This window comes from Rhinopithecus roxellana, chromosome 20, assembly GCF_007565055.1.
Source record: "Rhinopithecus roxellana isolate Shanxi Qingling chromosome 20, ASM756505v1, whole genome shotgun sequence".
Taxonomy (NCBI): Eukaryota; Metazoa; Chordata; class Mammalia; order Primates; family Cercopithecidae; genus Rhinopithecus; species Rhinopithecus roxellana.
Window position 1 is genome coordinate 18440386 of NC_044568.1, and position 23577 is coordinate 18463962.

The 23577-nt window shown below is 61.9% G+C and overlaps 1 protein-coding gene across 1 annotated transcript; it reads left to right on the top strand.

Annotated features, from left to right (window-relative positions):
* The first annotated feature begins 1520 nt into the window (after positions 1-1520).
* Positions 1521-23449, top strand: CDH15 (cadherin 15). The gene is made up of 14 exons (XM_030924353.1): positions 1521-1621; positions 9208-9366; positions 9976-10131; positions 14001-14145; positions 15542-15702; positions 16510-16638; positions 17118-17303; positions 18775-19028; positions 19864-20006; positions 20192-20431; positions 20732-20971; positions 21450-21586; positions 21735-21893; positions 22821-23449. The coding sequence occupies exons 1-14, from the start codon at positions 1580-1582 to the stop codon at positions 23019-23021; spliced, it is 2352 nt and encodes a 783-aa protein (XP_030780213.1). The 5' UTR covers positions 1521-1579; the 3' UTR covers positions 23022-23449.
* Positions 23450-23577: the final 128 nt, after the last annotated feature.

Here is a 23577-nt window from a genome sequence, read left to right on the forward strand (position 1 = left end):
ACTAGTCCTGTGAGGCTGAACACCAAAAGCATTCAGAGGGCTTCTCCACCCCTAGTTTGAAGTCCCTGACCACCGAGGTGGGACGGTGGTCCCCAACAGGCTACACTCTAGCCCCAGAGGCCTCCCAGTCTGGAGATGGACTCTCTGCCCTCTCTCATCTTGGAGCAGTGAGCGCCAGGGACAGTCCTGGCCTGAGCCTCCTGGGCAGCCTGGCCTCCTTCCAAGCAGGCCAAGTGCACAGATGGTGCTTGCACCTGCACAGCCACCCACAGTCGAGAGGAGAGCAGAGGCACCGTGCCTGCTCCCACCACAGAGAGGAACGGGCTTCCCAGCCCGGCTCTGGGGCTGGTCAGCAACCCCCACTCCCCACCCTGCCTGCTCGAAAGAAAGGGTCCTTCCCCTTTCCAGCCCCCTCCACCCTCCCTCCAGGACCTCCCTGACCATGCACGGGGCCTGTGCAGGTGTTGAGCCACACCCACGCCCTCCCAGGGGGCGGGGCCTCGAAGAGGAGAGCAGGTGCCACAGTCAACAGGAGGGAGGGCTTCTGGCCAGGTGGCAAGGAGGCTCCAGGAGGGGGCGGCGTTGAGCTTGGGCGTTGAGGGATGATGAGAAGGAATTCTGTAGGAAGGAAGGTGCTCTAGGAAGGGGGCCTCGGGGAACAAGGGGATGCTGGAGGAGGCGCGTGGACTGGAGGAATTAGGGGTATCCTACGAGCCGCGCTGGTATCAGAGGCGTGTGAACCAGAGCCGCTCCATATTGAATAGAAGCTGGGTAAAATGAGGCTGCGAGGAGGTGCGTGGAGGGTGGGCCTAGTGTTCACTGGGATGCGGGGAGGCGCAGGAGACGCAGCCAGAGCGGCGAGGGGCCCAAGGAAGTGCTCAGGAGGCGTCCCCCGGCAGGGACTGCAGTGCAGACGTCCCAGAGCAGGGGCGAGCCGGGGCCCAAGGAGCAGGAAATGAAGACGCAAGGAATCCCAGCTGGTGCCTGACCCGGCCCCACCCACCCTGCCTTCCCCACAGCCCGACGCAGCAAGCCGCGGCATCTCCGACCCAGCCCTGGCCCTGGCCCTGGCCCTGCCAGCCAGAGCCCGGCACGCGCTGTCACTCAGCCCTCGGCCCCGCCCCGGCTCCGCCCTGCACGCTCACAAGGTGTCACTCAGCCCTCGGCCCCGCCCCACACGCCCCATCCTCCTCTGGCTCCGCCCCACCAGCCACGTGCGGTCACCGCCCCGCAGGCGCACCTGCGCTGTCACTCAGCCCTCGGCCCCGGCCCCGCCCCTTCTGCCCCACTCGCACACGCGCTGTCATTCAGCCTTCGGCCCCGCCCTGGCCCGCTAGAGGCTCCGCCCCACCCGCCTGCCCACATGCTGTCACTCAGCCTTAGCCTTGCCCAGGCCGGCCTTCGGCCCGTCAGAGGCCTCCTTCGTGCTGTCACTCAGCCCTCGCCCCGCCCCTCCCCGCCCCCCTCACACGTGCTGTCTCTGGCCCTGGCCCGCCCCGCGCACTTGCGCTGTCACTCAGCCCGGACTCGCTTCTTCGGGTCGCGGGTGCACTGCGGCCCCGCTCCCGCCTCGGCCCCGATGGACGCCGCTCTGCTCCTCGTCCTCGGGCTGCTGGCCCAGGTAAGGCATCCGCACCTGCGGGGGTCCCCGCTGCCTCCCCAGGCCCTGCGGGACGGTGTCTTCTACTGCAGCCGCACAGGTCTCCCCCAGAACCACTGGCCCTGGCCGCCTTTGGGGACCTGTGAGCTGAGTGGCCCCAGGTGGGTGCCTGGGCTGGGGGCGCACTCCCGGGGTTGTGGGGAGTGAGTGTAACCAAACCCTCCACCTGGCGGAATCACCCCTGGGACTGCAGAGTCCTGCTGGGGTCAGGCAGGGACCACCCAGCAGGCCGTGCCCTGTCTTTGGAGGGACCCCTGCCGGGGTCTGGGGCATTGCCAGTCTTGAGTGGAGCAGAGACGGGGGGGAGCGACAGGAGCGCCCCTGTCTGGGGCCCCTGGGGGCCAGGTTTCCATAGGGACTCCCTGCGGCGGGCACATGATCCCTGGCTAGTCTTGGGTGGTGTCCAAACCCCCCACCCCAAGTTCCCGTCTAGCAGGGGTGGCTGCAGGCCCTGCCCCCAGGAACTCACGCTCAGGGCTATTTCTCGATTGGAAGGGCCCAGCCTGAGCCAGGTCCCGACACACAGGACCTTGCCGAGTGGTGTGTGGCAGCCCTGGGTTCCTGGGCTTCACCTGGGCCCCTGCAGCAGCTGCCTGGGGTGATCAGGCCTGGGGGCCTGGCCCCCAGAGGTTGCTGGACTCTGCCTCTAAAAATCTTCTCTGGACTGCTGGCACTGTGGTCTCTCCAACATGGGAGAAAGCCAGCGTGGAAGGAAGCCCAGGCCTCGGCCCCCCACACCCACCACGGGTACTGCCTAGCTGCAGCCACGTCTCCTCACACCCTAGGGGGGCCTGGACATGGAGGATGTGGCCTCAGTGGCTTCAGCCCCCAGGGACTGGGCTGGGGCACAGCTGGCTGTGGTTGGGACGTCACTGGGTACAAGAGGGCAGCCTCCTGCCAGTTTAAGAGCATGCACATAAAGGGCTTAGCGGCACTCACAACATTCACTGCTCTTGTGGTCTTAGGGTGGTCAGGGAGTGCTGGACACAGTGAGTAAGGGAAGCCACTCCTTTCCCAGCCCCCACTGAAGGGGCTTCCTGAGTCCCCTCATTCCCACAGGCCTCCTGGCTCCAGCTGGCTCCAATTTCAGCCCCTGGCAGCTGACCAGGCGCCTGGCCAGCCAGACCCTCCAGCAGCTGTCCCTGAGGGGCACCACGGCTCCTGCCACCCCCCCACTCCCCCAACTGGAGACAGTGGCGGGGGGAGAGAGTGGTTCAGCATGCATGGTCACCCCCAGGCTCACCACCCCTCAGCCCTCTGCCGGGGAGCACAGCCTGGGAGGCTCCATGCCTCCAGGGTCTGTCCCCACCTGCCCTGGGGACAGCGTTTCTTCCCTGGCACCCACCCCGGGCGTGGTGGTAGGGATGGTGGTGGGGATGGTGGTGGGGGTGGTGGTGGGGGTGGTTGTGGGGATGGTTGGTGGTGGGGGTGGCGGTGGGGATGGCGGTGGGGATGGTGGTGGGGTGGCGGTGGGGATGGCGGTGGGGATGGTGGTGGGGTGGCAGTGGGGATGGTGGTGGGGAGGCCGGCGCCAGTGAAAACATTCCTTGAGGCCCCTCTTCCTTTGGATTTGGGAGCGTTTGCCTTTCAACAGGCCCCAGGGGGCTCTGTGGCAGGTGGGGAGGCAGGCAGGACCTCTCCCTCCCCAGAAGCCTCCCCTCTCACTATCCCTTCTTTTCTCCCCCAGGGCTGGGGGACAATAGCCCCCTCCGCCGACAGCTGGAGGCTGGAGGAGTTGGTGGAGGTGGGGGCCAGCTGGCAAGGGGTCTATAGCCAAGGCTCAAATTCACTCCACTATGAGGCAAAATATGTCCGTGTCAAGACCCTGCCTGCCCCTCCCCCACCAGCTCAGCTTTCAGGACTGTGTGCTCTCCTGGGCAGCCAAGGGGTCCCAGGCCGCCTCCTGGTGAGCCCCCAGGCAGGCAGCGTGGCCCATCAGGGCCTTCTCCAAGTGAGGGGTTACTCCCCTGCTTGGGCCACCTCTGATTTTTGAGCTCACTCAGCCCCACTTGGAGGTTGGGGGCAGACTGTGTCTTCAGAACTGGCCCGTCAACCCTGCTGCACCCACACCATCCCTAGTTGCTGGTTCTACACCTGGGACCCCACCCCAGCTGGGAGGCAGCTGAGGTCTGGGGCAGCACTGCTGACTCACAGAGAACCCCAGCCTGCTGGGAAGGGCCCCACTTCTGCATCTGGGTTTTGGGAGCCCCTTGGTCTCTGGGAGAGAGTCAGCAGCACCCTGGGGGCCAGGCGGAGGCTCTTAGCTCAGGTGACTGTGACCAAGGCCAAGAAGGGAAGTGGCTCCCAGACCACTATTCTTCCCACAGTGGCAGGACAGCCCCAGACACTGTGCTTTGCAGGGGACAGCTGCCTCTACGCCTCTTCTTCCACATCCCTTCTCTGAAGCCTGCAGCAGCTAGAGAGGGTGGGGCCCAGAAAAGATGCTGCAGCTGCTCTGGGCCAGGCCGACAGCTGGGGCCATGCCTGGCCATCCAGGAACGGGGTGGCCCCAGGTTCCAGCCTGGGGGAGGGGTTGAAGCCTGAGAAACTTGAGGGGCCTTCACACTCCCTTCCCAGGCAAACCCACCCACGCACCCACCAAGGGTGTTCCTAGAATCTCACAGCATCCTTCCTTGGAAAATCGGGTGAGCAGGAGTGTGAGGTCGGCCCCAGAACTTCTCCCCATTCCCACCGGGCAGTGGTGTCTGTAAACCCCATTCCCACCTCGCAGTGGTGTTTGTAAACTCTAGCGAGCGCTCAGTGCATGCGGGGGGCTTTCTCACGCAGCAGCCCCTTGGGGTTGAGTGTCGGGCGAGGAGCAGACCCCAAGAGAGGCGTTAAGTCCCAGGAGCTTGGCTCCAGGGCGGTGGCCCCAGACGTCTCAAGGGCTTCAAGATGTTTCCTTCCAGGTTCTTGGCTAAGGGCCCAGTCAGGGATGAGCTTGGGGGTGTCATTGGGGAACCACTGTGGGGAAGCAGGTCACTAATGTCCATTGGTCTTGCTTGGCTTGGGTGGGAGACAGAGAGAAATGGACGGGTGTCCACAAATTCCACCTCCCAGGGTGCTCGCGTCCCCTAGCCCAGGTGCAGGGTTGTGGGCTGGCTGTGTTGATGTGGCTTTGTCCTGGGCACCGGATGTCCCAATCTCCCCAAGACAGCTCCCAGGCCCTCCCTCCCCTGGCCACGTCTTCTGGGACAGGGGTGCGGTGGGAGGACAAAGAGCCAGCTTTGAGAACCGGAGAGCCGGAAGTGGGCTGTGGCCTGTCTGCCCACCCACACCCACACCAGCTGTAATCTGGGCAAGTGGGCCCTGCCAAGGCACTGCGGCCACTGTGACCTGGTGAACTCAGGCTGTGGACAGGCCTGGGCCCAGGACTCCCAGCCTCTGCCTTGACCGCACCCAGCCCAGTGTGACTGGAGGGTCTCCAGTGGAGGCAGCTGGAGGGTGGGGGAAGAGGGTCGGCCCAGGTTTGGTGGCAGCTGGGCAGGAAGCAGATGGAAATTTCTGCCCTGGTGGGGGTGGCCCCTCCCCCTCAGCCATGTGGGGTTCTTAGAGCCTGGGGTCTCCCTGCCTCATGCCCAGGCCTAGCCCAAGGCAGGCGTGGCTCTGTGGCTGGATTTCCTTCAGAGCATGTGGTTCAGAGCCTGGCTTGGGTCTCAGACCCCATGTGGTTCCTGGCTCTGTGTGGCTTTGGGCAAACGCCTCAAGCTCTGCCCAGAGCTGGGAGATGAGGGGACCACCACAGGCTCCGGGGGGTTGGGAGGACCAAGGGAGAGGGGGAGAGGCAAGGCCCAGCGCAAAGCTGCACAGCCAGGGCCGGAAATAGACCCTGTGCCCACCGAGGCTGATGAAGGCCCCATGCTGGGCAGGCAGGTTTCCACTTGGCAGGAGCTGCCCTGCCCTGGAAGTGGCTTGTGCTCTGTGGGTGCTGGCAGGCTCTGAGGCCAGGGCCGCCATCTGTCAGCTGGCAGAGAGCTCCCCCGGCAGGGTCCCCAGCCTGGGAGCCTGAGGAGCCCCCACCCCGTCCTCTCCCTGCTTCCTGCCAAAGTGTTTGCTACTCTCTGGACTCTCAGGAGGCCATGGAGGAGGGGGCCCAGGTCCTGCTGGCCGAGGGCCAAGAACCCCGTGGAAGTTGGCCTTGGTTTGGATGCTGCTGCCACTGCCTGTGGGGACCTCTGTGTACTGGGCCAGCCTTGGGGACAGGACACAGTCAGAGTGAGAGGCCCTAATGCCTCATCTCGGGGTGGGCAGATGGGCAGCCTGGGCCTTGCTCGTCCACACAGGGTAAGCTGCCAGTGGTGGAGGACAGAGGCCAAGCCTAATGGAGGTTCAGCCTAACAGGCTTCCTGGCCATGCTGACATCTCCTTCCCAGCCCCTGCCCACTCAGACGTACCAGCCCCTAGCCGCTGCCTCCTCTCAAGGCCACCTGCCCCCACGTCCCAGCCCCTGCCTAGACTGAAGTCTCGGCAAAGCCAGCAGGAGCAGGCGGCACTGGAGGGCGAGGCATTGGCGCGGGGCTGAGGAGAGCGGGCAGCCTCAGACCCAGCAGTGGCATGGTGGCCAGAGTAGCTGTGGAGGTCTGTGGTTCTGCAGGGGGAGGGGTGGCCTGGCTTGCCCAGCTCTGACACCCACAGTTCTCAGTGCTCCATTTCATGGGGCACTTGCTCCACCTGGAGCAGGTGCCCCCTTCCAGGGGGGAGCTGGGTGAGACCTCCCATGCAGGATCCCACTTACCAGGGCTGACTCAGCGCTCCCTCCACTCGCGCAATGTAGGGAGCTGTTCTAGGTGTTGGCATGGCGTGACCAGCACACCCCTGTGGTAGGCACAGGACCTGGTGCCAGCTGGGGAGTCCCATGAGCCTCCCTAGACCCCAGCCCACCTGCTGTCCAGAGGAAGGAGCTCAGGAGCAGGCCATGAAGACGGTGGTGTTGAGATGGAGAAGGAGCTCAGGAGCAGGCCGTGAAGACGGTGGTGTTGAGATGGGGGCCCTGTCTGAAAGAGGAGCTGAGGAGTTTGTGTGTGGTGGGTGGTGTTTGGGGCCCGCTCTGCCCCCAGACTCCCCATCGCCTACCCAGGACCCCCCGCACCTCCCAGCCATCCCCCTGCCCCCATGGCAACCCAGCAGCCTGAGGGCTTGTCCTGGATAGGGGTGCCCCAGAGAGCACGGCATGGGGCAGGGGGTCTCTGTCCCCCTCCCCAGCCGGGTGGTGCAGGAGGCTGCCCTGTCTCTACGTTAGGGTCTGTGCCTTGGGGAGCTGCTGCCACCCCCACCACAAGCCTGGCCACAGGGCCCTGGAAGCTTCCCACCCTGCCCACCCCAACTCAGCATCTTCCTCTGTAGCCTCCATCACTGGGACGATGCAGATGCCACACCCTGGTTACACACCGTGAGGGGGCGCTCAGGTCTCTCACCCACACAGCCCTGCAGTGGGGGGCTGGGAAAGTCGGGGGACCCTCACCAAGGCTGATTGAGGCTGTGAGCACTGGGCGTGTGGGGCTGGGTGCTGGCCACACATGGGCCTTAGCCGCAGCAAGATGAAAGGGGATGCAGCTCCTCGGTTTTGCACATTTCAAGGGCTCAGCAGTCCCCTGTGGCCTGTGGGTCTTGGATGATGCAGATCTAGAACATTCTGGCAGCTAGGAGAGCACTGTTGGGTGGGAGGGGGCCTCCGGGGAGGAGGGTCACCCAAGAGAAGGGCCGGGAGCCTGGAGACCCCCAGGACTGGGGGGTGCACAGACAGCTCCTAGCCAGGCCCAGGGCACAGGGGATGGGGAGGGGGCAGCCCTGTTTCGTCCTCCCTCATGTCCCTCTCCCCTGCCTTTCCCCCAACCCCGGCCCCTCCTGCCCTCACCAAGTTCAGGCAGATTCTGTGCCCCCACGAGCTGCACCAGGCATCAGCCTGACCCGGGAGCTCGGGGGTGGCCCCATGTCTGTGCCGAGCCATGTGGGGTCAGCCCAGGGCCATGTCCTATCAGTTGTGGCAACTTCTACCAGGCTGTGCTTTAGGGCCAGGGTCTTTCAGGAAGAAGCCGTGCAGCCCACCCAGAAACACTGACTCCTCAGGCTCAGGGGGTCCCAAGCACAGCTGTCCTGGAGGTCCCAGGACAGGCAGGACCCACCGTCTCTAAGCTTCCCTTTGACCAAGGTGGGGCCAGGCACCCTGGGAGGCCAGGGCTCAGGCCCAAGGCCCAGGCTAGGAGCTGCGTATGGTGACCGCATTTTTAAAACAGGAAAATTCAGGATGTGCTTTTGGGGTCACTACGAGTGCTCCTCCCCACCCGGCTCTTTGACTTGGGTCCCTTCGTAGGCCTCAGTTTCCCCATCTGAGGGGTGGGTGTGGGGCCATCTGTGGTCACGAAAGTTGCTGACTGTCAGGACCTCGGGAGAATTTGGGGGCAGCTGCCTCCACTTTGGGGTCTTTACTGGCCCTGGAGTAGGGTGGGGTGCACGGCGTCTCCCTCTGCAGCCCCATGCTCTGCCCAGGCCTCATCCCCAAGCACTGGGGCTTCCTGTGTGGATTACAAACAGTGCACCCCAGCCCCTGATGTGTGAGAGGAGGAGATGGGCACACCAGGGTCCCAGCAGCTGAAATATTGGGGTGAAGAGGTGAAGACTGCACGAAGGTAGCCCATTCTGGGAGAAAGCAGCAAGGCTAGGGGTGGGGCTGCCCCTCTGTCCCCAGCCATGTCCCTCTTAGCTGTGCAGCCACAACAAGCCCCACCGAGGCAGACCTGGCCCCAGCCCAGCCAGTCTCAGAACCCACACCACTAGCATTGACTGCCCAGCCCTGACCTGGTGGGTCCTGACAGACCAGCGCGGTCCAGATGGGGCCACTGTACAAACTGGGGATACATTTCTAGCTGCTCTGGATGGACTGGAGCTGAACTCTCGCATCCTGGGGTTCCGTTCCTACAAAGTGCCTGGAGAGGTGGAGGGGGATGGGCACTTTCCCGCAGGCACCTCCCCTGCCACTCCCCGGGACCCTCCACACCCAGCCCACCGTGCCCACAGGCACCACCACTGGTTTCTTAGGGTCATTCGGAGTCAAGACCCCCACGCTCTCCCCAGCTCTGACTGGCCCTTGCTGTGTGCACGGGGCTTGCTGTGTGCACAGCTACCCTGGCACCTGGGGTGAGGCTGTGCTCCCGCTGGGTGAATCTCAGGTGTCCCTCCCAACCAGACGCCTGGAACCCTAGTGCTGCCTCCCAGCGGCCACATGCACTCGCCAGGGGCTGCAGACAGCCTGGCTGCTCCGTGGGCCCCGTAGGAAACTCTGGGGCAGCTGGATCGGGGCTTTGAGGGCCAGTGCTTGGGGTGTGGCCACCAAGGCCCCAGCTCAGCCTGATGGGGTGGGGCCCACGCGCCTTTGCCCTTGTGTGACACAGCCCTGTGTGTGGAAGCCGTGGTGCACCAATGTGCACTGACCCGCGGGCGAGGGAAATGCTGCACCCTGTGGCCTCCTCACTAGCCACAGCTCCCAGCTGCACACTGCCGCCCAGGGCTCTGGGAGACAGTGCTGTGGGACGCATCTGTCTTTGTTGCAGAGCCTCTGCCTGTCTTTGGGGGTTCCTGGACAGAGGAGGCCCACCACCCTGTACCCCTGGCGCCAGGCGCCTGCCCCGAGCCGCGTGCGGAGGGCCTGGGTCATCCCACCGATCAGTGTATCCGAGAACCACAAGCGTCTCCCCTACCCCCTGGTTCAGGTGAGTGGGTAAGGGGGCGGGAGGGGAGGAAGGAGTGGGCTGGTTCCCAGTGGGCCTCCCTCATTCCCTAAAGGTCTCCTGGGAGCCAGCGGGGCTCTATTTCAGGGCAGAGCTGGGGCAGGACTCACCCACCTTGCCAGGGCTCTGGGCTTCCAACCTGGGTCTACAGCAGGGCTCAAACCCTCCCCTTTGCCCCAGGCCGCAGGGGAGTCCAGAGCTGCTCCCACCCCACGTGCGCCTCTGGTGGACACATTCCACGTTAGGCTGCACGCTCGGGCGAGATTTTTGTCTGCGTGTTCGCCGACACTGAGCAGATGGAGGTGAAGGTGAACTGCCTTGCGGGGTCTCAGCTTCACACACCCAAAATCGCCCCAGAGACCAGGGCCCTGAGGACACCAGGGGCTGAGCCTGAAATGAGGCTGCAGGACAGGGTACCCTTGGGGCCCCAGGCTGAGCTGTCCCCAGCCCAGCACAGCTTCTCACTGGGTACCAGTCCTAGGAGCCTTAGACCTGCCCTGTTGTCAGTCAGGGAGGGGCCTGAGGGGCTGCAGAGAGGGCAGAGGCCCCCGCCCGGAGCAACTCTCCCCAGCCCCATTTGCTGCCCCACAGATCAAGTCAGACAAGCAGCAGCTGGGCAGCGTCCTCTACAGCATCCAGGGACCCGGCGTGGACGAGGAGCCCCGGGGCGTCTTCTCTATCGACAAGTTCACGGGGAAGGTGTTCCTCAATGCCATGCTGGACCGTGAGAAGAACGACCGCTTCAGGGTGCGGAGCTGCGCGGTCCAGCCTGTGCCCATCAAGCAGGCCTGGTGGGAAGCCAGTGCTCCTCCTCCCCATCAGGCTTCTCCTCCAGCTCGGTGGGCTTCAGGCCAGACTGCTGCTCCTGCAACATCCAGGCACTCTTAAGTGAGGGGCCAGGTACAGGGGTCTGGGACCAAGGCCCTGCAGCCTGAGGAGGCAGCTGTTTAGGGTGATGTTCCCATTTAACTGGAGGGCAGACAGAGGTCCTGTGGAGGAGCGGCTTGGTTCTGCCTGGGAGGAGCGCGCTGCAGCCGCTATAGCTTTGTGGCTCAACCACAGCCAGCTCCACACTGGTCCTGGGAGCTCAGGAGTGTCGTGAAGAATCTGTAAATAGTGTTTTGTTTTGTTTTGTTTTGTTTTGTTTTGTTTGTTTTGTTTTGTTTTGTTTTGTTTGTGAGTTGGAGCTTCACTCTGTCGCCCAGGCTGGAGTGCAGTGGCACGATCTTGACTGACTGCAATCTCTACCTCCAGGGTTTAAGCGATTGTCCTGCCTCAGCCTCCTGAGTATCTGGGATTACAGGCACCCACCACCATGCCCAGTTAATTTTTGTATTTTTAGTAGAGACGGGGTTTCACCGTGTTGGCCTCCCAAAGTGCTGGGATTACAGCCCTGAGTCACCATGCCTGGCCTCCCAGAGTGCTGGGATCACAGGCGGGAGCCACCATGCCTGGCCCCAAAATAATGTTTATCCCAGTGGCCACCACTGTTCTCGGGAGTGGGATTAGTCAGGGAAGAAACCACTGATGCCCCTGGGATTCTGAGGTCTGAGAGAAGGGGCAGTGAGTGCTGGGCGCGGTGGTTCACACCTGGAATCCCAGCACTTTGGGAGGCCGAGGCAGGAGGATTGCTTGAAGCCAATAGTTCGAGACCAGGCTGGGCATCAAAGTGAGGCCTTATCTCTACAAAAATTTTAAAAAGGCCGGGCGTGGTGGCTCAAGCCTGTAATCCCAGCACTTTGGGAGGCCGAGACGGGCGGATCACGAGGTCAGGAGATCGAGACCATCCTGGCTAACACGGTGAAACCCCGTCTCTACTAAAAATCCAAAAAACTAGCCGGGCGAGGTGGCGGGCGCCTGTAGTCCCAGCTACTCAGGAGGCTGAGGCAGGAGAATGGCGTAAACCTGGGAGGCGGAGCTTGCAGTGAGCTGAGATCCAGCCACTGCACTCCAGCCCGGGCGACAGAGCAAGACTCCGTCTCAAAAAAAAAAAAAAAAAAAAAATTAAAAAAAAAAACGGTAAAATAGCCAGCAGTGTTGCTGCATGCCTGTGGTCCCAGCTATACTTGGAAGGCTGAGGTGCCAGGATCCCCCTGGAGATCGACGCTGCCGTAAGTTGTGATTGCGCCGCTGTGCTCAGCCTAGGTGACAGAGGAAGCCCCTCTCTCAAAAAAAAAAAAAAAAAAAGAAGAAGAAGAAGAGGCCGGGCGCGGTGGCTGACGCCTGTAATCCCAGCACTTTGGGAGGCAGAGGCGGGCGGATCACGAGGTCAGGAGATCGAGACCCTCCTGGCTAACACGGTGAAACCCCGTCTCTACTAAAGATACAAAAAATTAGCCAGGTGTGGTGGTGGGCACCTGTGGTCCCAGCTACTCGGGAGGCTGAGGCAGGAGAATGGCGTGAGCCCGGTTGGCAGAGTTTGCAGTGAGCTGAGATTGCGCCACTACACTCCAGCCTGGGTGACAGAGCGAGACTCCGTCTCAAAAAAAAAAAAAAGAAAGAAAAAGAAAAAGAAAAGAGGATCGGGCGCGGTGGCTCATGCCCGTAATCCCAGCAGTTTGGGAGGCTGAGGCAGGCAGATCTCAAGGTCAATAGATCAAGACCATCTTGGCTAACATGGTGAAACCCTGTCTCTACTAAAAAATACAAAAGTTAGCTGGGCATTCTGGCATGCACCTGTAGTCCCACCTACTCAGGAGGCTGAGACAGGAGAGTCACTTGAACCCACGAGGCAGAGGTTGAAGTTAGCTGAGATCTCGCCACTGCACTCCAGCCTGGTGGCAGAGACTCTGTCTCAAAAAAAAAAAAAAAAAAAAAAAAAAAAAAAAAAAAAAGAAGAAGAAGAAGAAAAGACAGGGCAGTGGGAGCAAGAGGAGGGAGCCCTGGAGCCCAGAACCCCATCTATACTCCCTGCAGGCACCTGCCTAACCCCAGCCTGTCCACCCACAGCCTGCCCTTTCCCAGCCTGCCCAGCCCCAGCCTGCCCACCACAGCCTGCCCTCTCCCAGCCTGCCCAGCCCCAGCCTGCCCACCCACAGCCTGCCCTCTCCCAGCCTGCCCACCCCCAGCCTGCCCTACCCCAGCCTGCCGTCTCCCAACCTGCCCACCCCCAGTCTGCCCTCCCCAAAATGTCATTTTGGGCTGGGCGCAGTGTCTCATGCTTATAATCCTGGCACTTTGGGAGGCCGAGGCGGGTGGATCATCTGAGGTCAGGAGTTCAAGACCAGCCTGGCCAACATGGCAAAACTCTGTCTTTACTAAAAATACAAAAAATTAGTCAGGTGTGGCACGACCTGTAATCCTAACTACTTGGGAGGCTGAGGCAGGAGAATCACTTGAACCCAGGAAGTGGAGGTTGCAGTGAGCCAAGATCACACCACTGCACTCCAGCCTGGGCAACAGAGCGAGATGCCATCTCAGAAAGAAAAAAAAAGTCCAGGCATGGTGGTGGCTCAAGCCTGTAATTCCAGCACTTTGGGAGGACAAGGTGGGCAGATCACGAGGTCAGGAGATCAAGACCATTCTGGCTAACACGGTGAAACCCCGTCTCTACTAAAAATACAAAAAATTAGCCAAGCATGGTGGTGGGTGCCTGTAGTCCCAGCCACTCGGGAGGCTGAGGCAGGAGAATGTCATGAACCCAGGAAGTGGAGCTTGCAGTGAGCTGAGATTGCGCCAGTGCACTCCAGCCTGGGCGACAGAGCCAGACTCTGTCTAAAAAAAAAAAAAGAAAAAGTAATTTTGTACATGATGTGGGGAAAGGATGCTTCCTGCCTTTGCCTTTGCAGGAAGCAAAATTTCCTTTTATTTGCCCCGAATCTTCCTTGAGACTTTGAGAACCAGTCCTTCCATCGCTTACATCAAAAGTTATTTGAGAATATTTCTCACATGGAAACTGTAATTGTCCCCATTCTCCAAAAGGATGAGAGGCCTTTAAAATGTCGTGTGCACAGGGGAATTAAACTTCAGGAGGAGGCTGGGCGCAGTGGCTCACGCCTGTAATCTCAGCACTTTGGGAGACCGAAGTGTGTCACCTGAGGTCAGGAGTTCGAGACCAGCCTGGCTAACATGATGAAACCTCGTTTCTACTAAAAATACAAAAAATTAGCTGGGCATGGTGGCGTGCGCCTGTAATCCCAGCTACTCGGGAGGTTGAGGCAGGAGAATCGCTTGAACCCGGGAGGTGGAGGTTGCAGTGAGCTGAGATCATGCCATTGCACTCCAGCCTGGGCAATAAGAGTGAAACTCCATCTAAAAATAAAACAAAAACAACAACAAAAAAAAACTTCAGGAGGAACCAAGACCATAGAGAGAAAGGGAGGGAGATTAGGAACCCTCTGAGAGCCTTACTTTAGTCACACATGAAGCAGCTGTGAGCTTCCTGGCAGCCAAGGCAAGCAGGGAAAATGGCACCTGCTCTGTCTGCTAAGGGAAGGTGGCTCCGGTTCAGGGACATTCTCAGCCACTGTGACAGAACTGTGCTGTTTCTCTCCTATTTAAGTTGGTGTTTCCAGCTGGAGACAAAGTCTGAACGTGCTGTCTCTTTCGCATGGCCCTAACGGGAGCCACAGAAATTTGGGGGCCACAGAGCCAACCCTTGCTCTGTGTTTGAACAGCTAAGAGCATTTGCCCTGGACCTGGGAGGATCCACCCTGGAGGACCCCACGGACCTGGAGATTGTAGTTGTGGATCAGAACGACAACCGGCCAGTCTTCCTGCAGGAGGCGTTCACCGGCCGCGTGCTGGAGGGCGCAGCCCCAGGTGAGACAGGACGGCAGCCCTGGGCCGGGAGGGGCTGCAGGGAAGGGCTCTGCGAACCCAGAAATCCAGGATTTCCCTTAAGCAAGAATTCCAGAGGCCCCTCAGAGAGTCTAAAACTAAGTAAACAGGTCTCCGAGGAAGGTCCGTTTCCACAGGTCAACTCATGCTACTTCTCATTTCAATATAAATTTCAAACCCAAAAATCTGAGCCTGGGAGTGGAGGTTTTTCAGGGGTCCTGTTCTCCCCCAAAAGCAAATGACTTCTCCCTCCTGCTAAGGGAGCCATCTGGAGCCAAGCACACCCCATCCTCACCCTGTACTCACGCAGGGTGCGAAGCACCCACAGGCATCTCTTGGTTGTGATTCACCCCAAACCCGGGTTGGCCTGCAAGCCCCAGTCACAGGCGCTCGTTCCCACCTCCCTGGGGGCCCGTGGTAAAGACCTGGCGGAAGGGCACAGGCCCCCTCGTGTCTGGGGCTACCAGGGACTGTGGCCAGGCCTGGCCCAGGCTCAGGCTTGGAGGCTTATATCCTGCCTCAGTTTCCTTCCTGTGTCTGTGGCAAGGCCTCCGCGCCTCGTTCTGTCCCAGGTGACAGACAGCACGTCCTGGCTCCAGCTGTCCCGGGAGGGGGGAGGTCACAGCCGGCCAGGAGCTGCTCCCCAGGGTGGCCCGAAGCCTGTGCTTCCCAGCCCACCTCGGTGGCTCAGTCTACCTGAGCTGCCAGAGGGGTCAGGCCTAAATCTCAGGAGAGGGAAATGGGGGGGAGGTGAAGCATAGCCCTACCACATGTGGCTTCCTCTAGCAGCACCATCCCGAGTGCTGCTTCCCACAGCAGGTGGGGCTGGGGCTCTGGCCTACACAGACGCGGTGTGCGTCCTCTGCTCAACTGTCGTGCATCTTCTGCCCAGCCTGCCTGTGTGTCCTCTGTTTTATCCTGCCCGTGCATCCTCTGTTCAGCCTGCCCATGAGTCCTCTGTCACCCTGGATGCCAGCAGCTCCTGGAGGCCCCCCGCTAGCTAGCCCAGGCTGACCCAGTGCCCTCAGCCCCTGCACCGGGCAGGCACAGGAGCCAGCACCTGACCCAGGAGCATCCTATGTTCCTGTGCTGCCACCCCATAAACAGCACAAGCTGGGCAAAAGGCTTCCACCACATAGGTGGCCTGGACATGGCGTGGTGGGCTTCAGGGGCAGCGGGAAGCATCTGGACTTGGGGGTTGCCGCGTGTAGGCCGCCTTGGTGATGCGAACAGCAGCATGGACTGACTGCCCCATCTGGGGTCAAGCCGTGCTGGAACCAGGGAGCCTGTGCACACGAGGTGCCCCCGCACCCCTCACGATGCCCCCAGCCCATCGGCCCTGTGGATGTTGACCCTTATGCCTCCCTGTGCTTCCCAGGCACCTATGTGACCAGGGCGGAGGCCACAGATGCCGACGACCCCGAGACGGACAACGCAGCACTGCGGTTCTCCATCCTGCAGCAGGGCGGCCCCGAGCTCTTCAGCATCGACGAGCTCACAGGCGAGATCCGCACCGTGCAAGTGGGGCTGGACCGTGAGGTGAGGTGGCACCCCGGCAGCTCCACCCCTCCCTGCACAGCCAGGGCAGCCCATCTCCTGTGCGACCCTCTGCCCCCAGCCTGCCGACCCCAGACACTTCTGTCCCTACCGTCGCTGCAGAGCTGGCAGCGGCCCTGGCTCCTGAGGAGATGGCGTGGGGTGAACCCACTGATGCACAGACAGGAACCGCACTGGCCCAGGCGGGAGGGATCTGGTCCAAGTAGAGCGTGAGGGGCCCGGCACAGGCCAGGGCTCCCCAAGCAGCCCCTTCCCTCTCAGCCTTATGGCAATGGCTCCCCACTAGTAAGTAACTAGCTCCTTCTGTCAGAGCCCCCGCTGCCCCTTGCTTTCGGACTTCTGTGCTCCCCAAAGACGCCTCTTGAGTCAGCCCCGCTGGGAAACCCTCCTGGTTACACTGTGTTACGTGGTCTTTGTCCATTTCTGTCCCTGCCAGTAACCACGGCTCCCCAGGGCAGGGTCCCAAGCTCACTGGTATGCTAGGTGCTGAGCACACAGTAGGCGCTCTGTAAACGCTTACCCAGCGCACAGTAGGTGCTCTGTAAACGCTTACCCAGCGCACAGTAGGTGCTCTGTAAATGCTTATCCAGCACCATAGTCTGGGGCAGCACCACAGCCCCATGCACTTAGGATCGGGGCAGGATTCTCAGGGCCACTTGGGGTCTTCAGCACCCACTGGGCGCTCCCGTAGGAACCGAGCTGGCCAGGTGGCCTGGCTCCCACCCCTGACCAGTCCCCATGTGGCCCACCTGGGCCCTCATCTTCTGATCCTGTGCCCCACATCCCCAGGTGGTCGCGGTGTATAATCTGACCCTGCAGGTGGCAGACATGTCTGGAGATGGCCTCACAGCCACTGCCTCAGCCATCATCACTCTTGATGACATCAATGACAATGCCCCCGAGTTCACCAGGGACGAGGTGCTGCTGCTGTCCCTCCCTCAAAAGTAGCCCCTGCTTAGAGCTGCCTTCCCTTCTTGGGCTCCTGCAGAAGGCAGGGGGCTTCATGATGGGCCTGGGGGTGGTGCGTGGCAGCATGTGAATGGAGTCAGAGCTGGGAGAGAGGCCCTTGGGGAGAAGCAGCCCGTAGGGCCCTCTGGGACCATCTAACTTGGGGATCAAGTCTCCCTCCGGCCCTTGCTGTATGGGAAGGGAGCATGAAGCTGAGCCCACAGAGGCGGAACATGGGGGCCCCTGGGGGGCAGTGACTTACAAAACAGACAGACCTGAGGACACCCAGTGGGTGGGGAACAGCTTCGACAGGGGCAAGGGAGGGCGTTCCTGCTGGGAGGCAGGAGGGAGGGTGGGAGGGGTGGGTGAGCTGAGGGCCCTGAGGGCCCCACCCATGCTTTCCCCCCAGCCCTGCTGGTAACTGGGGCTGGGATCCCCCCCACCACCAGTTCTTCTTGGAGGCCACAGAGGCCATCAGCGGAGTGGATGTGGGACGCCTGGAGGTGGAGGACAGGGACCTGCCAGGCTCCCCCAACTGGGTGGCCAGGTTTACCATCCTGGAAGGCGACCCCGATGGGCAGTTCACCATCCGCACGGACCCCAAGACCAATGAGGGTATTCTGTCCATTGTGAAGGTGAGCAGCCCCCAGCTGGCACACACAGATGCTCCCACTGGGGTCCAAGCCCCTTCCCGGCAGGGTCACATTCTCTGGGCAGCTGGGACCTTGTGTTCGTCCTTGGGTGAGAGAGTGGGGTGGGGCAGCCAGGCACGGTGGCTCAGGCCTGTAATCCTAGTACTTTGGGAGGCCGAGGCGGGTGGATCACGAGGTCAGGAGACCAAGACCATCCTGGCTAACACAGTGAAACCCTGTCTGTACTAAAAATACAAAAATTAGCGGGACGTGGTGGTGGGCACCTGTAGCCCCAGCTACTTAGGAGGCTGAGGCAGGATAATGGTGTGAACCCAGGAGGTGGAGCTTGCAGAGAGCTGAGATCGTGCCACTGCACTCCAGCCTGGGTGACAGAGCGGGACTCTGTCTCAAAAAAAAAAAAAAAGAGAGAGTGGGAAGGCATGGAGCCCCCCAGCCTGAGGACTGGGTCCCACACCATGCTACCCATGGGGCTTGAGGGCCAGAGGCAGGGAACACCCTACACCACTCTGTTCTGTCCAGCCTTCCTCCCTTTCCTATGAAATCCATGTACAAAAACACAGCTGCACACCTGTGTCAGTCTTGGTTCTACCACAGAAACAGAGGTCATAGGAGACACATGCACAGATATGTATGCACGTGTAGATGTGGATGTATTTAGATACTGACACAGCAAGAGATGGACTGCAAGAAACGGGCTCATGAGATGCTGAGGTCTGGCTGGGCAGGTCTAAGGTGCAGACGACAGGCCAGAGCTGACGCAGCAGTTTCCAGGTAGAGAAAATGCAGTTTTGCTCTCAAAGCCTTCACCTGAGTGGATAAAGCCAAACCATGTCACCCAGGATGATCTCCTTTATTTATTTATTTTTATTATTATGTTTTTTGACTGTCCCGCTCTGTCGCCCAGGCTGGAGTGCAGTGGTGCGATCTCGGCTCACTGCAAGCTCCACCTCCTGGGTTCTCGCCGTTCTCCTGCCTCAGCCTCCCGAGTAGCTGGGACCACAGGCACCCGCCACAGTGCCCGGCTAATTTTTTGTATTTTTAGTAGAGACGGGGTTTCACCGTGGTCTCGATCTCCTGACCTTGCGATCCACCCGCCTCGGCCTCCGAAAGTGCTGGGATTACAGGCGTGAGCCACCGCGCCCGGCTTAATCTCCTTTATTTAAAATCAAGTGACTGCAGGGGCTGGCGACATCCCCCCCAACGACCCTCACTGAAACCCCTGCAGAGCGTGTGCTTGGACCTTGGGCTTCTCCCCAACCACCACCACACACAACCAGCATTTTATTATTTGTGCCTTCTCGTCCTGCATAATTTGTTTTTTCAAGGTTAAATAGGGGCAGAAGGAAAGTACAGGCGCTCTGGACAGACCCAAGGAGTGGCTCCCCTGTGGCACCCACCCTCGGGTGCCCACACTTGCATTGGGTGAGTAACAGGCTGTGCTTTCTTCCCTCAGGCCTTGGACTATGAGAGCTGTGAACACTACGAGCTCAAAGTGTCGGTGCAGAATGAGGCCCCTTTGCAGGCGGCTGCCCCCAGGGCCGAGCGGGGCCAGGCCAAGGTCCGCGTGCATGTGCAGGACACCAACGAGCCCCCCGTGTTCCAGGAGAACCCACTTCGGACCAGCCTAGCAGAGGGGGCACCCCCAGGCACTCTGGTGGCCATCTTCTCTGCCTGGGACCCTGACACAGAGCAGCTGCAGAGGCTCAGGTGGGGCTCCCGAGGCGCTGGGGGAGGCAGAGGAGGCTAACGGCCCCATTCCTGCTTCGAGTGCCCCTGATCCCTGGGCTCTAAGGGTCAGAGGGTGTAGGGACCATTTGCTGGTGTGGGTTCCTGAAGGTCTGGAGGGTCTCGAGTCCCAAGCATCCCCGTGTGTGCATGTTGGGGTGAACTCACCCCCTAGGGCAGGCCTGGCTCCAGCCTGTGCATGCCACAGTCTGTCCCTGCCAGCCGTGTCCATCCCCGGAGGCCCCTGCTCCCAAGAGACTGGCCGTTCACATCTCATTTCACCCCAAGCCTGGCCCTGTGAACCCCTGTCTGTGTCCGTGGTGCCCAGGAAGGGCGAACACCGACAGGGGCTTAACTAGGTTGCCACACACTGTCTCAGGGCCCTGGACAGCTTGCCTGCCCTCCCTGAGCCTCAGTTTCCTCACCTCACAGGAGGTGCCGGTGACTGCAGCTCCCATCATATTCACATGGGTTGTGTGTACATGTGTATGTGCATACGTGTGTGCACATGTGTGGTACATATGTGTGGTGTATAGGTGGGGGAGGGTTGTGCAAAGTGAGAGAGTGTCTTTGGGTATATATGTGCATGTGTGTGCGCTGTGCATATGCATGTATGTGTATGTGGTATATACGTGTGTGCATGCATGTGCATGTAAGAGTGTGTGTGTACACGTGTAGTGTGTGCATGTGTGCATGCATGTGGTAGGTGTGTGTGTGCCTGTGTGTGTGTGCAGTGCATGTCATGCACCCATACCTGACCACACCTGTGGGGCCCTGGGATAAACTCAGATCCCACTCTTCCCCTCCCCTGCATCAGCTACTCCAAGGACTACGACCCAGAAGACTGGTTGCAAGTGGACGCAGCCACTGGCCGGATCCAGACCCAGCGGGTGCTCAGCCCGGCGTCTCCCTTCCTCAAGGGCGGCTGGTACAGAGCCATTGTCCTGGCCCAGGATGATGGTGAGGGGCGCGGCTGGCTTGGGGCTCCCTGACCTGGCCTTGTCCCGGCTGAGCACCCCTGCCGGTGTCCAAGGGCTCTGCCCATTGCCGCCCGGGGGCTCAGAGCTGCACCTCTCTGAGCCGACTGGTGGGGCGGGCTGGGGTGTTGGGGCGGGGTCACCGAGCCACGGCCCCCTCGCCTGCAGCCTCCCAGCCCCGCACCGCCACCGGCACCCTGTCCATTGAGATCCTGGAGGTGAACGACCACGCACCCGTACTGGCCCTGCCGCCGCCGGGCAGCCTGTGCAGCGAACCGCACCAGGGCCCCGGCCTCCTCCTGGGCGCCACGGATGAGGACCTGCCTCCCCATGGGGCCCCCTTCCACTTCCAGCTGAGCCCCAGGCTCCCAGAGCTCGGCCGGAACTGGAGCCTCAGCCAGGTCAATGGTGCGCTCCCCCCCACCGCCGCGCTCCCCCCACCGCCGCGCTCCCCCCACCGCCGCGCTCCCCGATCCCACACTCCGGCCTGGGACCAGGGGCAGGAGGCCGAGGGGCGTGCAACCCCGTGGTCCTGCAACAGGGTCCCCCCCACCCGCTGCATCCCCGTGCGGGGCCCAGAGGACAGAGGAGGGTGGGGGAACCCAGGCCCAGCATCTCGGGATTCCCCACCCTGTCTCGGCGCGAGGAGGACAGGCGAGGTAGGGGCGGCCTCGGGAGGCTCTCGCTCACCACGGGCGCCCTCCGCAGTGAGCCATGCGCGCCTGCGGCCGCGAAACCAGGTCCCCGAAGGCCTGCACCGCCTCAGCCTGCTGCTCCGGGACTCCGGGCAGCCGCCCCAGCAGCGCGAGCAGCCGCTGAACGTGACCGTGTGCCGCTGCGGCCAGGACGGCGTCTGCCTGCCGGGGGCCGCCGCGCTGCTGGCGGGCGGCACAGGCCTCAGCCTGGGCGCACTGGTCATCGTGCTGGCCAGCGCCCTCCTGCTGCTAGGTGAGTGGGCGCCCACCTCCACCCGGACCCTCAGACCCTCGGACCCTCCCCAGGCCGCCCGCTGCTAACTAGCCACGCCGCTTCCTCCCCAGTTCGGGCTCCTCCCTAACCCCGCCCCCTCACCACAATACACGCCCCTTTCTCCCCAGCCCCGCCTCCTCCCCAACACCACCCTCATTACCAGCCACGCCCCTTCCACTCAACCCCGCCCGGTCTTTGCCAGCCACGCCCCATCCCCCAAGCCGGCCCCTCCTTACCAGCCACTCCCCCTCCTCCACAAGCCCGCCCCCTCCTCCCCAACCCGGCTCCTCCATGCCAGACACGCCCTATCCCAAGCTCCGCCCCCTCAACCCCTCCCCCGGTTACCAGCCACGCCTCCTTTTGCCCCGCCCCGCCCCCTCCTCCCACCTCCCTCGCAGCCCGGCCCCTGAAGTCGTGTCCTGTTCCTGGCCCCAGCCTGCGTCCCCTCATTCCCCAGTGCTAGTCCTGCTCGTGGCACTCCGGGCACGGTTCCGGCAGCAGTCGCGGGGCAAGGGGCTGCTGCATGGCCCCCAGGACGACCTTCGAGACAATGTCCTCAACTACGATGAGCAGGGAGGCGGGGAGGAGGACCAGGTGAGGGGGCAGGCCTGGGTGGGGAGGGGTCCCCAAGGAACCCAGGTTGCAGGCCTTCATACAACAAGCTGGCCAGGAGCCTCTACCTGAGACCTCCACCAGAGCCACCCGAGGGACGCCTGGCTCTGTTCCATGTCCTCGCCCACAGGATGCCTACGACATCAGCCAGCTGCGTCACCCGACAGCACTGAGCCTGCCTCTGGGGCCACCGCCACTTCGCAGAGATGCCCCACAGAGCCGCCTGCACCCCCAGCCACCCCGAGCGCTGCCTACCAGCCCCCTGGACATTGCTGACTTCATCAGTGATGTAGGTGCTCCTGGGGACACCCCAGTCACACTGGCATGCACAGGTGCACACACATATGCACATTTACACACCTGCACATGCATGAACTTATGCGCCACCCAAGGATACCGCAGAGCAAGATGATGTGCGGGCGGGAGTGTGGAAGCCCCACTGCCACCTTCCGAACTGGGCCCTCAGCTTCCACCCACCATGCAGGTCTTTGCCTGGATGGAGTGGCAGTGGCCACAGACCCATCCACTGCCCTGTGTCCACCGTGGAGCGGGTGGGGGAGCCCCGGGAGCACCCCCTGGGCTTTGGTGGCTCTCAGTGGAATCAAGGCCTCCATAGGAGCCCCTCTGGATGCAGTGTTAATGATTCCCTGCCGTCCACAGGGTGAACATGAACATGGGAAATCTGGGGTGGGGGGTGCACAGGGAACTCTCCTCTGTGCCTGTCTGCACCTGTAGCACCTGACTCAGAGAAAGCCCTCAGCAAAGGTGTACACCCCCAGTTAGGAGTGTGCGTGTCCCCATGAGCTGAGAGGACAGACGTGCAGACAGAGCCTCCAAAAGGCAGGCGGGCCGTCCTGCGGATGGAGGTGTCCGGGAGGTTCAGGCTCTGCCTTGAGTGGACGGGGGCCGCCGGGATGAGGAGACCAGGGTGATGGGGAGCAACCCCTTTCCACCTTGCTGGGGCAGGGCAGAGCCCTGGGGGACGGGCTGGCCGCTGGCCTCATTCTGAGGAAGGGGCAGTCCACAGCCCCCTCTTCATGATCCTCCTGCTGTGCCCTCAGGACACTTTGCCTCCTCTCAGACCTCGCCCCGGATATAGGCAGCTTCCCCTTTCTGAGCCTCTGCCTTGAGCTGACTTTGCCCTGGGCTGTGGCTGTGGCGGCGGGTCACCTGCTGGCCCCTCCGTGCATCCTGACCTCTCCGGGCCTCTTTGCAGGGTTTGGAGGCTGCAGATAGTGACCCCAGTGTGCCGCCTTATGACACAGCCCTCATCTATGACTACGAGGGTGATGGCTCGGTGGCGGGGACCCTGAGCTCCATCTTGTCCAGCCAGGGCGATGAGGACCAGGACTACGACTACCTCAGGGACTGGGGGCCCCGCTTCGCCCGGCTGGCAGACATGTACGGGCACCCATGAGGGTTGGAGCGAGGGGCCAGATGGGACCACCAGGCCAGGGAGGGTCTTTCTCCCAGGGCACCTCTACCCAGACACAGAGGCCGGACCGCCTGACCCTGGGGTGCAACTGGACACGCCACTCCCCAGCTGCGTGGCAGCGATGGCCCCTGCAGAGGCAGCCTGAGGTCACCGGGCCTGACCCCCATGGGCCTGGGGCAGCCTCCTTCCTGCAGGCGAGGGCCCAAGTCTGGGGGCAGAACCTGAGTGTGGATGGGGCAGCCAGGAAGAGGACCCTTCCTGCCGGGGTGGGAAGAGTTTCTCTCCATCGGCCCCATGGGGTTCACCCCCCTAGTCCCACCTTTGCCTCCTACCAGTGGATCTCATCTTTGTATGAAAGACAGAAACCTCCTGGGTAAATCTGAATGAAAACCATGCTAGTCTGTCTCATGTGGGGCGGGAGCCCAGCGCCGCACTGACCGTGAAGGGGATGGGGCCAGTGAGGCCTGGCCTGGCAGGGACCTGAGAGCCGGGCCCCCATCCCACCCTGCTTGGCTGGGGCAGGAGGCGACCGGGGGCT